At 37.5% G+C, this 12,800-nt stretch overlaps 1 protein-coding gene across 2 annotated transcripts in view; it reads right to left on the bottom strand.

Annotated features, from left to right (window-relative positions):
• Positions 1-12,800, bottom strand: part of SLC22A15 (solute carrier family 22 member 15) — a 38,312-nt gene that overhangs the window by 9,383 nt on the left and 16,129 nt on the right. The window contains exons 3-10 of one of the 2 annotated variants that reach the window (XM_054086470.1): positions 10,735-10,867; positions 9,203-9,367; positions 8,089-8,218; positions 6,205-6,420; positions 4,771-4,911; positions 3,908-3,993; positions 2,227-2,347; positions 1,197-1,269 (exon numbers count right to left, since the gene is read on the bottom strand). In XM_054086470.1, coding sequence (XP_053942445.1) covers positions 1,197-1,269; positions 2,227-2,347; positions 3,908-3,993; positions 4,771-4,911; positions 6,205-6,420; positions 8,089-8,218; positions 9,203-9,367; positions 10,735-10,867 — 1,065 coding nt within the window. The remainder of the gene's footprint in view (positions 1-1,196; positions 1,270-2,226; positions 2,348-3,907; positions 3,994-4,770; positions 4,912-6,204; positions 6,421-8,088; positions 8,219-9,202; positions 9,368-10,734; positions 10,868-12,800) is intronic. The other variant, XR_008453323.1, reaches the window with a different exon arrangement.

Genomic DNA, 12,800 nt, shown 5'->3' with positions numbered 1-12,800 from the left:
TCAAATATAAGAGCAATGTTTCATCTCTTATCTCAGCAAATAACCTTTCCCATTCTCAGTCTTTTTATAAGATCTCCAAACAGAAGTCACTGATAATGCTTTAAAATAGCTGAATAAATTCAAAAATACAAAAAAATATAATAACTTCCTCAATCAATGTTCATTTATTATTCAAACAAACTACACTCACTTGCATGGAATCTATTCAAATATGATGATCCAAGATTAGTGACTCCTACAGTGCCAAATCTCTGCTAGGTATAACACAATGGATGCCACAACTACTATATAAAAGCTGCCTAATAAATCTACCTGAGAGACCTGCACCAGTCTTGGCCTTGCCTGTTTATACTCTGGAGGTGCTCGCGTTCTCACCTACCCAATGTTTCGCTCTGCAGATTAAAAGGCTGACTGCTCATCTGCCCTTCTGCTAGCCCTCTGTCTGACATAACAAGATAGCAAATGGCAGAGAGGAAAGTTATTCCCTAAGTCTGTCACATTAAAGGAATTTTCATTTGACCTCAGCAAGCGGTTTGTGTGAAAGAAACTGGCATACTATGTTACCTGCATACACAGAAGACTATGAATACAGCGGAAAATAACAGCATCATCCCCATGTTTTGTTCTTAAGATTTTTTCTTTGTCTTGACAGGCTGCTGTGAAGTTTGTGCACAATAGTCTTGCTGATATCTCAGGTCTCCACAACATCATCATCAACATTCACGGAAAGATAAATTACTTTGCTGATAATTACAATCCTTGGATATTCAGTGAAGTTCACTGATGCTAAAACTGATTTCTTCTCATAAATATGAGTTATTGAGCCCTTATGCTTATCTTGATGTAGTAGATCTTCTGTCTAGGCAGGTTTTTTTTGCTATTGCTTGCTTCGGGTTTAAAACTAGTTATCACTGTCTTGGTATTTTGAAATTACTATATTGTTCAAGTCCACTAGCTAAGTCACAAAACTCTTACAGGGCTAAAACATCTTCTGGACTAAATAATGTTGAAGTTTTGCCTAATTACACATACTACATCACAATGCGTTTCACCTAACACAATACTGAAATGGCATCTAATTTACATATCTTAGTTTATAGACGTAATTTATCAAAAATATTCCCACCTACCTAAACCTCTGCTACATGAGAGCCACAAAACAATAAAATACATAACAGTGAGAAGTTCAGACAAACCAATGAAGGGACGAAAGGAGCAATGATTCCACCAACACGAGAAAACATGGAGCAGGCACCCATTCCAACATTCCTAAGAAGAAAACAAAAAATAATCACGACCTTTGTATAGCAGAAATGACAACTTTTCAAAAGTGCCATTGAGCAAGGAAATACAAATATCAGCCATGGCTTTGATCACATTAACTAGCAAAGAAAAGCCAAATATAACTGAAAGCACCTGATGACAGGAATTAACATGCTTTGTGCTTGGAGAATCAAACCCCCCCTATACATTCAGAATTCTAATATGTCATACACATACAGGGAGATGAAAAAAAGTGCAATTTCAGTTAATGCATCTTGTCTCTGCCTGAAACTGGCAAAATGCCTTCATCCAAACATTATCTATCAGCAGATTTGCCTAGCCATGAAAAACACGAGACTATAGTTTCAATGGTGGCTGATCATCAACAATAATACCTGGTTAAAACATCTATTAAGAATTGCACCCATATGATAGATGCTTCTGTCTGCTCTGTATGCACAAACCCAGGGTACTTCTAACCCTAGTGAGAGGAACCTGGCTGTTGCTTACATGTGGGCTGTGCCACATCAAGTTACTTTTACAAAGCTTATTGACCAGTCATCTTCAGTTGTGCTGGCTGAGCAAGTGTAACTGTGTAATAGAGCTGTCTGTTTGTAAAGCACTGAAAAGGTCATAGGTATCACTCATTAAAGAAACATCTGCAGTACTATTGTTATCCTCATGCGTGGAGGATAACATCCTTGTGAACATCCCAAGCAGCCAAAGGACTATTTTACTATTCTATAAAGAATATGATTAGCCTGAAGAGAACACTGTATATGTGAGGAAAAAAGCAGCAAAATGAGGATAAAAGAAGAAATGGAGCACATAAAATTACACATAATCATTATATGTAACTGAAAATCTCAAATGTATAGTTAATAGAAAAAAGTAACTGAGAAGTAAAAGGCATTCAGGTAGAGAGCCAGAAAAAATGAACACTTTAAAATTAACTTGTGTTACCTGATCACTGTGGGATAAAGTTCAGATGTGTAGATGTAGACAATGTTAAATGCAGCACTGATTGTCAGTTTCCCCAGCAAAGACAGAGAGTGACTGTTCACCACTGCAAACACTCCAGTATCTGAAAGAGAAAATGTAACCCTTGTAAGGCTTTCTAGCACTCAAAATACATCTTCGCATTAGAATTGACATCCTTAAAGCATTAAGATTCTACATTAAGGCTCTACTACAACAGCAAATTTAAGAAATGCAAGACAAAAATCCTACAAACACAGTAAAAGCTGAAACTAAAATACAACATTTTCTGAATCTACCACTAATAAAATACTAAACTAGTTCTGTCAGCAAGTTGAAGAAAATAGTGAATACATTTTTCAAAAGTGAGCAAGTTTTTTTCAGTAACAAGAACCCTATTTGTCATCAATTCCATCAGATGATAACATGCTTCTAACATTATCACTTTGGAAGAAAAACAAAAGACAAGAGGATGCTGGAAGAGCCATACCAAATATCCCATGCAGCTCAGTTTTGTTAGAAGAGCCACTGCTTATTCGTTTGTATCAGGCATATCAGAACACAGGTTAAATGCCAGTCGAGGAAGGCTACAGCATAAGCCATTACTGCTTTGAACAGATCATGCTCAGTAGACAGAGGTGCTTGCTACTCCGCTTCCTAAGACATTTTGCTCCTGGCTGACTTTGGCAGTTCAGCACACAACTGACATCCCGGGGTCTTGCAGTTCTATCCTCTGAAAATCTTTTTTTTCACGTTATATCTGGACTGATATGCAAAAGCTACTTGATGACTGGTACCAGCCTAATCAGAATACCTCTGAGGGTCCAGGCTCTAGCATCTGGAACACTCTGGAAAACCTAGTTGCAACCCTTTAAAAAAAGTTTTACCTTTTAGATTCATCGCCACCTAGAGCACTCTCTTAACCTAAACACTTAACCTTTTTGAATTTGCTTCAAATGTTCAAAACATTCTCTCTCCTTACAACAGGTGTTGTACATGCACAAATCTTACAAGCTGAGATAAATCTATGTACCTAGCTTTAAAAGGAAAAACTGCTTACTGTGCGATTTTGTTTCTATCATTTTGAAAAACTCTGAAAATGAAGAAATGAACACTGTTGCGTCTCAAAAAAAAAAAAAAGGCATTTTATTTCACACTCCTTAAAGATCCCTTGCTTCAGAATATTTTCAGAATGGTCTCTGTACTGTAAGATACGTGGTTACATTATTAATACCAGTCACACCAATCTTGAACATTACAGAGCACTGAGGACAAGATTGAAACTTGCCCCAAGATTCAATTCTTCAGATCTTTTGATATTGCTCTTTAACTTGGGGAGATACATACAAGTTGTATGGGTACTACTTATATGGATGTATTATTTGGATTAAGCCAAAACACTGGAGTGACTAATGTGACTAGAAGTAAAGGGCAGAATTCAAAGGCAAAAGTTCAAATTCAAACCTTTCTAATGAGTTTTTCTTAAGGTCTTAGGAAGGTTGCTTTCTTATCCCTTTTGCAAATTAGCTTCTCTGGCTTCAACAATTGAGACTTATATGTGGCATGAAGCTAATGTACTGCCAACCATTGAATTCTTCTTAGGCTGTAGAATGACGTGTTTACCAATTCTTCTCACAAACTTCAGAAACAAAAGGAAAATATTTACCTTTCTTTTTAGGAAGAAACATGACAATAAGACAAGCCAATCCTCCCAGGAACAGAAATGCACTCAATGTTCGCTTCCGACCAAACCTGATGTGCAAGGATAACAAAGCTTTATTCTGCATTAGATCTGTAGCTTGCAGAGCAATGAGTCCTCAAAATTCACATTATCTCTTTAATCGCAGTTGGAAATTCTGAATGTTATCTCCCACAAACACTTCCTCTCACACTGTTTTTAAACAAAAATTCTACTGCACTCTTAACAAAATAAGCATCAAGAAGTCTTTATGCAGTGGTTGACAATTCCTGCAATTTTCATTTGCTTCCCACTGTGTGTTCGCACCTGTAAAGCTCCTCAGGTGACACGTAGAGAAGAGATTGAAACATGAATTCTACAGAAGTGAAAAAGACAGTGCCCAGAGTATCACAGCTCAGAAAAAGGCTAAATATCTGAATTAACAGCTTGCTCATACTCATGCGTGCAGCAGCTATTACAGGAAACCACACAACAGGTTTAATAGAGTTTAGTTGCAGTAGCTTCGACATAACAGCGAAGAGTGCGGGTTCAGAGACAGAGGCGGGGAGAATGCCATCTTGTGTTAGCATGCGGTCAGCACAGTTAATTTGGCTGAGCTAGGAAAGCAGCCTCATCTATGAGTCCACATTAGATGGCGCATTAATAAGTAAGCTAATGAGAGCAAGTTAAGCTGTTATTTGGAATAAAATCACATCAATGGCACTTTCAAATTAAAGGAGAAAGCCCCAGACAACAAAGAGAAGCTAGGAGATGCAATATACAGGAATCATATCTTTGAGAAAAATTATAACAAAACAAAACGCAGAATAGGTTAATAATTTCATACTTACCATTTTTGGTTAATCAAGTAAATACAGATTGGGTATGCTGGGATTTCAATCAACCCCGAAAGCGCTAAATTGGCATAAATACTTCCACCTAAGTCACCCACATTAAGGGTAAGACCATAGTAAACCAAGCTGCACACAAACCTGCAGAAGACAGAAAGAGTAAAATCAGAACTGCCGCTTTGCCTGCCAAATCAAAGCACAGGTCTGGCATGATGCACTATAAACTATATTTAGTGTTTCAGAAGATAAGTCCAAAATGTTTCTCTAGAAGTGTATGCTGCTTTCTAGGTAAAGAAACCATTTTGTTTCCTCATAGACTCAGCTCCTGACTTGCTACTGAGTTAAACTTAAGACTACACTTAAGAATGTGCATAAACCAGAATAAAGTTAAAATATGAAAATATTATTTGACTTGGGAAACGTCTTTGTCTTTTTTGTTTTTACCAGGTTTCACCTTCATCCATGCTTTTCCAGAGATTTACACACAATTTCTCAAACAATTCAGACGACGCTCCACATTCTTTTAATTTCTACACTCTAGTCCAGTTTTATTTATTCTTTAATTACTATCTTTCACTTTTCTTTTGTAACCCTAATTGTTGTATATATAGTGAGGAAAGGAACAGGTCACTAATTCAATCTGTGGGAAGTCAGAAATCCTCATTTAAGGAACAGAAACTTCAACTATTCTGAAGGAAGCATTTGGAAGAGCAACAAGAAAACAGCTGTGTTGTCTGCTGACAAAATAATGTAATTTGTTTTTTTTCTTAATCAATACATCTTCCCCAATTATATGCAGTATAAAAGCAACCGTTTGGACAGTAATGCCAGAGGACTCTCATAGCATGTCATACATAAAGTTTATTTCAACATAGCAGCAATACATCTCAGAGCTTGCAGAGCTATCTGAAACAAAACAGGGACTTCTGGAGTTAAATTTCTGCTAGCAGCTAGAGGTTCCTGCTCCTTACTGCAACAACTGCTAGTACTGGTAGCACTTTCTCTTAAGAAAGCAAACACACTCATTAAGCAAGGTAGGCCACCCACCTGCTAACAGGCTCCTTACACACAAAGCAAAGAATAATCCATGTGACTGAAAGTACTGACACAGCACTGGCCAAAGAGGAGGACAGCATGACCAACGTCAGCCACCTTTGCTGGTCAGTAAGGAAGAGGCAGTTCTCAACTATTTGAGACTCAAAAAGCATGACGGAAATGCAAAGAAAATACATCTCACACTTAAGACTGTAAATAATGTCTTTATGTTAGAAATGCACTAAGGAAATACTGTAATACAAGGATCCTTGTCTCTAACAAGACAGACTGAGACTAAGTACAATCTGCAGGATGAGCCAATTCTCAGCAACATATTCTCTCAAAGACTTATAAGAGATCACAGTAGCACATCTGGCTCCACAAAAGTATTTCAAGTACCAGGTAAACATCATGATCAAGGTGCGTCCCAAAAGAATCTTGTATCGGAACAGATCCAAGAAGCTGCCAGCCTCTCTGGAGGTCCTCTCTGCTGGGAGTTTTAATGAAAAAGTGCACTTCTGCTTGCGATTCCTCTTTGCAATGAGGTAGAGGGCATCTTCTGCTTCATTCAGCCGACCTTGTGAATAGAGCCAACGAGGTGACTCTGGAATGAATCTGAAACACACATACATATACAGGGAGCTTCAGGGTTTTCTGTTCTTTAAGGTTGGACTTGTCTACGTAAAGAAGGCTGAAATACATCTCAGTATAACAAGGAATTTTTCAAAAAGCCCTTCAGGTATAAAATTCGCTTATTGAAACAGAGATAAAGGATGTTGAAAACAAAGGGAACATAAGTCATATGTAACTTAGATACTGAGAAATTACATTGAGTATACATGCATAATACTACAAGCTACAGCATCGTTAGACCCTGTCTTTGGCAAATTCAGAATTCAGGAGGCACCACACTGCTGCAACTAACATGGGACTGCTTTTGTTAACACCATATAGTTGATTTCTATTTCTCCTTTTCCAACTTTATCCCAAGTTCTCTCCTTGTAGACAGGAAGGTCATGTTCTTTCTCCTCGTGCACTGTTCACTTGATAAGTCTGTAACTCCAACATAGCTTACAAAAACAAATCTATTACTTTCAGATTCCCAGAACTAATTTAAACTTCAGCCTATTGCTAAAAGCTTTAAGGCTTTCACCTCTGACCAGAAGTGACATTTTTCCTTTAAATTTAAAGGAAAGTGATCCTGTGCTTTTATAAAAGAAAAGAGCTTAGAAAGGAGCATGTTTTCTTCCTCATGATAAAAAAAATATCTGGTAGTATTTTCTGCACAAAGTAATTTTCAAGCAATGTGGGACCGACGCAGCACGGTATTTAACATTAATAAATTCTTTTCTTACAGAAAGGTAGGCCTCTGAACACGCTCTGAAGTTCTAAGCATAAAGTACTTCAAAAAAAGTTCAGAAAGCTAAAAACTTTTTTCCAAAGGCCCTAAACACCACTAAGTTTTGAAATATCAGAAGTGTCACCTCATGAACAGCCTCTAAGATCTTTCCCTGAGTTCTGACACTTCCTTTGAAAAGAGCATGTTGAAAAGAGCTCTTTAGCAAAGGCTTTATTCAAAAAATTACTGAAGTTAAGTAAATGTTGGAAGGAAAAAAGCCTTACGTTTAAACAGCAACTTAAGTTATTTTCTACTTTCAGTTACTGAAATTTTGCTGGCACGAAGTATATGAGGAAAAAAAGAGCACATTGCATCACATAACTCTCAGTGCTGAAGTCCACAAATGCAACCACCCTATCATCTTAATAAAGAAGCCTTCTTCCTATTCTTTCCTGATCACATCTGGAAAATAAATGGAAGCTTCCTATTTTTATCTTTGCTTTAAGACTGTACGTGCAAGCACAATTGTAAAAGAAGCGCTGTATTATCACATAATGGCAAAACCACTTCTATATCTTTTAATGTGTGTATAGTGTCTTGTAGCATTCCAGAGTACAGATTAGGTCTACATATGCCAGTTAAAGACTAGGATGTGCTTCTACACCACTCTAGAAACCGTTCCAATCTACAGTAATAATGTATATACAAGATGATGTACACTTACATTTTCAAATACTGCAGTGCTGCTACTTAAAGAAAGCACAGAACATCGGGTGGAAGAAGTTGAGAGAAATACCTTAGTTACATCATTTCATACCATCCTAGAAAGGCATCCTGATCTGACTGTCTGGTTTGCTTGTTGCTTGGTTTTTGTTTGTTATTTTTGATATTTTTCTTGGTTTTGACATTTTTCTTGATGAAATTCAGTTTGAAAAATAACTTACAGAGAGAGAAGAAAGACGACTGTTCCTTCCAGGTTAACCACAATAGTCAGAGTCCTCCAGGAACGAATATAGTACCCTAGTAAAGCATACTGGGCAATTCCCACAGCAAAGAACAAGCCACCAATAGATCCTAACATACAATAAAAATAAAACATTGTCACTCCTTTAAGGAACATTACTAACATTTAACACATCGGATCAGACAAACTAACACTTGATTAAGCAAAATCCACTCAGCAACACAGGCAAAACCACAGCTATTACACCAAAGAACATTCTGCAGGTCAGAAATATTACATCTCATTGCAAAAATCAGTACAAGTCCAAAAAGCACTCTCCTACATCCTCCTCACCCAACAAACAATTAAAACTTGTAATTCCAAATATATTTCAGCTTCCTATATGTAAAAATAACCCATCAGAAAACTGGCATTTTTAGGAATATATAGTATTCCTTTGTAGTGCTCATGATTTGTTAGATATACTGTTTCAACAGAGTCTGAGAATAGCAATTCTTTGGCTCTTTCATAGACTGAGGAAATCAGGCCCCAGAGCTTTAATACTACAAATTATATACATGGTCTCTGTAGGACAGCTTCAAAACTTGCAGACAAAACATTTATGAGTGTCTGTATCTCTTGCTATAAATTCTAAGGTTGATTACCACATGAGACAACATTTTGATTTTTAACATATACAGAATTGTCTTAGCTTCTCATTACATAAAAAAAAACTATTTCTTTTTTTGAGAACTGCCAGGAAAGAAAGAATTTATATCTAGCATACAAACACTAAGTTCTATTTAATCCAAAATTCTGATGAATAGAACTCAGCTATCATAAATCTCGTCTGAGCCGTGTACATTCAGAGGGAATGCTTCAACGGGACCTTTGTCAACTTGAGAGATGCAGAAATCTGAATGGCCCCAAGTCACCTACTGTGCTTGTCTAAGGTTCGTATTAAATAAAGCAGGGCTCAAAGACTGTGGTCACACAGATCCTCAAGAACAGCTAAATTCCCAACTGCTGTAGTGCTAGCTTCGGTTGTATCTCAAGCAGTGCGAGACTGAAATCTATGAATTCTGACAATAAAGACACCACTACTCAAACGTTACCTGCTAACGCCCAGTAGGCAGTGCCCACACACTCATTCAGTAGAACAAAGGCCACCAGTGACATCCCACCATTCATCAGCCCCACCAAGAAGCGAGAGATGGCAAAGAATTCATACGAGGGTGAGAATCCATTTGCAATGGCAAACAAGATGTCAAGAGCAAAACCTGAAAAACAAGACAAAGGGTTTTATTTCAGAAGAGTACCCGAAGAAAAGCAGAAGCACTTATCAGCATCTTTACTTGATCTCTAGTGGCATCTGTCCCAGGCAATCACTGTCAACAACTACAACAGAGGATTGACGAGAAATTTAAATACCTGAAGTTAATATCATAAAAAGGGGGACACAAAAGGAGTGGCTTCTCGTATATAATTTGCAGTACTAAACCTTCAAATTCAGTTTATGGCAGACCAATTTTTTCATATACTCAGAAATACTGTCTGCCTCCAGTCAAGATAGCTTGATATTTATCCCCATACAGAAGCCACAGACTAAATACACAACCAAATATCTGCCCTCACTCTTGGAAAGCAGTCTACACAAACTAGGAAAGAGAAACGTTACCAGGGGACAGTATATGGGGAGTTTGCACTGCATAGCAGGCCCACCTTTACCTGCTTTGAATGAGGCTGTTCCTTTCTTAAAAAATAATCCATTTTTTAATTCTACATGCTCATCCACTGACACACAATTTTATAAATATAAAGCTTACGAGCTTTAAAACATTATATAGATCACAAATACATAAAAATTAAATCATGCAGCCTGGAAATAAAAGGTCCAACAAATTCCTAGCAGATTACACAAGCAATAACACTGCTAACAAACTGCTAGAAATATTAACTGCAACCTGCAGAGATCCCACAAGCAGAACATGCATGAGTGTAAGCCTTTATGGTATGATTCCTAAATCCAGAACACTTCCCATATATTCAGATGGTGATTGAATAGTCAAATATTACTTTATTGCTCCTACTTATATTCTTGAATTATACTGGAAGGACAAAACAAAAAATAAAAATCATAGAATCCTTTGGGTTGGAAGGGACCTTCACTGGTCATCTAGTCCAACTTCCCCTGCAGGAGGGACACCTTCCACTGGATCAGGTGCTCAAAGCCCCATCCAACGTGACCTTGAATGCTGCTGGGGATGGGACCCCTACTATCTCCCTGGGCAACTCATTCCAGTGTTACATCACCCTCAGTGTAAAAAGTTTCTTCTTTATATCCACTCTAAATCTACCCTCCCTTATTTAAAACCATTACTCCTTGAACTGGCACAACAGTTCTTGTTAAAAAGTCTGTTCTCAGCTTTCCTGTAGTCCCCTTTCAGGAGGCTACAGGAGGCTGCTCTAAGGTCTCCCCTGAGCCTTCTCTTCTCCAGGCTGAACAAGACCAACTCTCTCAGCCTGTCCATCACAGCACATGACGGACTGCTGAGTATTAAGCTCTCAGCCGAAACTGGGCTCTTCCATTGATCTTCAAAGACACAACACCTCTAATTCATTCATTTTTTTAGGTAGCAGCGGTTACCTGTGAGATAGACCTTCTTCCTTCCGAAGCGATCTGAGAGCTGGCCAAAGGAAATCGCTCCAATAAACACCCCACTGAAGTAGAAAGAACTGGCAGCACTGACTTTGTACGATGTGTTACCAATTAAAAACCACTACATAGAGAAAAAAAGGGGGAGGGGAATTAACCAGAATCCAAGGAGCTCGTTAATAGGTAATAGTTGGAGGGGCACGACACATACTTTAAGGAAAATTAAACTTTGTATTATTTTCCTGAGCATCACATTCAGTCAGTTATCAGATAGTCACCCAACACAACTGCTACTTCCCAGACTCACTGGGTGGTACTAACCAATTGCAGTTACCTCAAATCAAGCACAATCTTTGATTCTGAAATCAAGGCCGGATTCCTCAGAATGATGTAAGTTTTGCAGCCTTCACCCACTCTCTATTATCTTTTCTCACACAAATCTATTAGCTTAAATAGACTCAGTCCTATCTCTTGACATATGCCACTGCAGTGAGTAGGCTCACAATGCAAAACTAAAAATTGCAGCTTATATCCAAAGATAATCCTGCATATGCTCCTCCTTACGAACTGTCTTGTCACTGAGAAACGCTTTGGTAGCATCAGGCAGGTTTTCTGGTACTGCAAATACTTATTTTATACAGTATATTTGATGGTATTTCTGGTTCCATCTCAATTCCAAATACAAACTTGATCTTCATGTGATTCATACAGGCTTAATGTCTCACGTTGAACATGACAGGAAATTCCCCCACAAAACTGTAGAATGAAAATAAGTCATGCTCTTACTCTTCAAAAGCTATTTCCTTTCGTATTCTAAAACCTCCACATCTTGTGTTCTTTTCTTCTTCTACTCCTCTTGCACCTTGAGATAATGTTTCATTTTAGTGACACCCAACTTTTCTTCCTGTGCTGGTAAGCCAGTGATTATGTCATTATCCCCTGCAATAACACTCTAATCTTCTCCTCATAATCTTCTCTTCCTTTACTAAAATCCCATTAGATATCCTCTCTTATATTATTTCAAAGCTCAGTTATGAACTACCTCACCATGAGAGTAAAGCCATGCAATTAAACCTCACCAAGATTAAGGAGCTAACAAAACAAAATCATTCAGAAGCTCCAAGAAAATAACTCACTCTCAGTATATGCTTCATTTTGAGTTGTCACTTTAATGATGAGGTGTTTACCGGCACGGTAGGTAATGTGCCCATAAAGAGTCAAGACTGACAAAATTCAATTCTAAAACTAACCATGTGACCACAAACGAGCTTCTGAAGCTTCTATAGATTTTAAAAACGATTCCCAGAAAAATACTTTTGCATAATAACAGCACATGAGATTAATTTTATCCTGAAATAACATGGTCAGTTTGTTTTGTAAGAGCTACAAGAATCACGCCCTAACTTTTGATATAAAAATTTAAAAAACTGCCAACACTGAAATTCATTGACATTAAATGCTTTCTGAATCATTCAAGGATTAAGAGATAATTAGGTTGCAAAGCAAAATTTGTTCTGCAAATTAATCTCGACAGCTAAGACGCCCTTTAAAGGGCTCATGGCTTTTCTCGTCTACATAAAACAGGTTATATATATATGCTTGATATTCACAAATCATGCTTTTTCCATCTGAATATTTTTCAGTGTAAATTTGCAATTGTCATGTTATTAGTAGAGTGGAGCCGCAAGATAAGCATTGAAAACATCCTCCTCAAATGCATAAAAGCTTCTTTACGCATCAATAATGAAACTAGATAGTGATATGCCCCAAAACAAGTCTGGTCTCACCAAAATCTTCCTATTTAGCACGTAACTCAATTACCAAACATAGTTCACATTCAGCTAACAAATTCTGAAAACCAATCTATTTTAATAGTGGGAAACGGGAGACATAACAACATTTTATACACATGGGCCTTTACTGAGAAGTATGTTAAACAACTACAAAGCAGAATCTACACAAGTGGCCTTAGAATTTTTCTTTAGTTGCAGATTTTTCAAGTAAACGTCATTCTTTACCTGAGTTTCTTATTTATGCAAGTAAAATGCATAAAAACC

The sequence above is a fragment of the Cuculus canorus genome, chromosome 1 (genome assembly GCF_017976375.1).
Source record: "Cuculus canorus isolate bCucCan1 chromosome 1, bCucCan1.pri, whole genome shotgun sequence".
NCBI lineage: Eukaryota > Metazoa > Chordata > Aves > Cuculiformes > Cuculidae > Cuculus > Cuculus canorus.
This window is presented reverse-complemented; position numbering and strand designations above follow the sequence as displayed.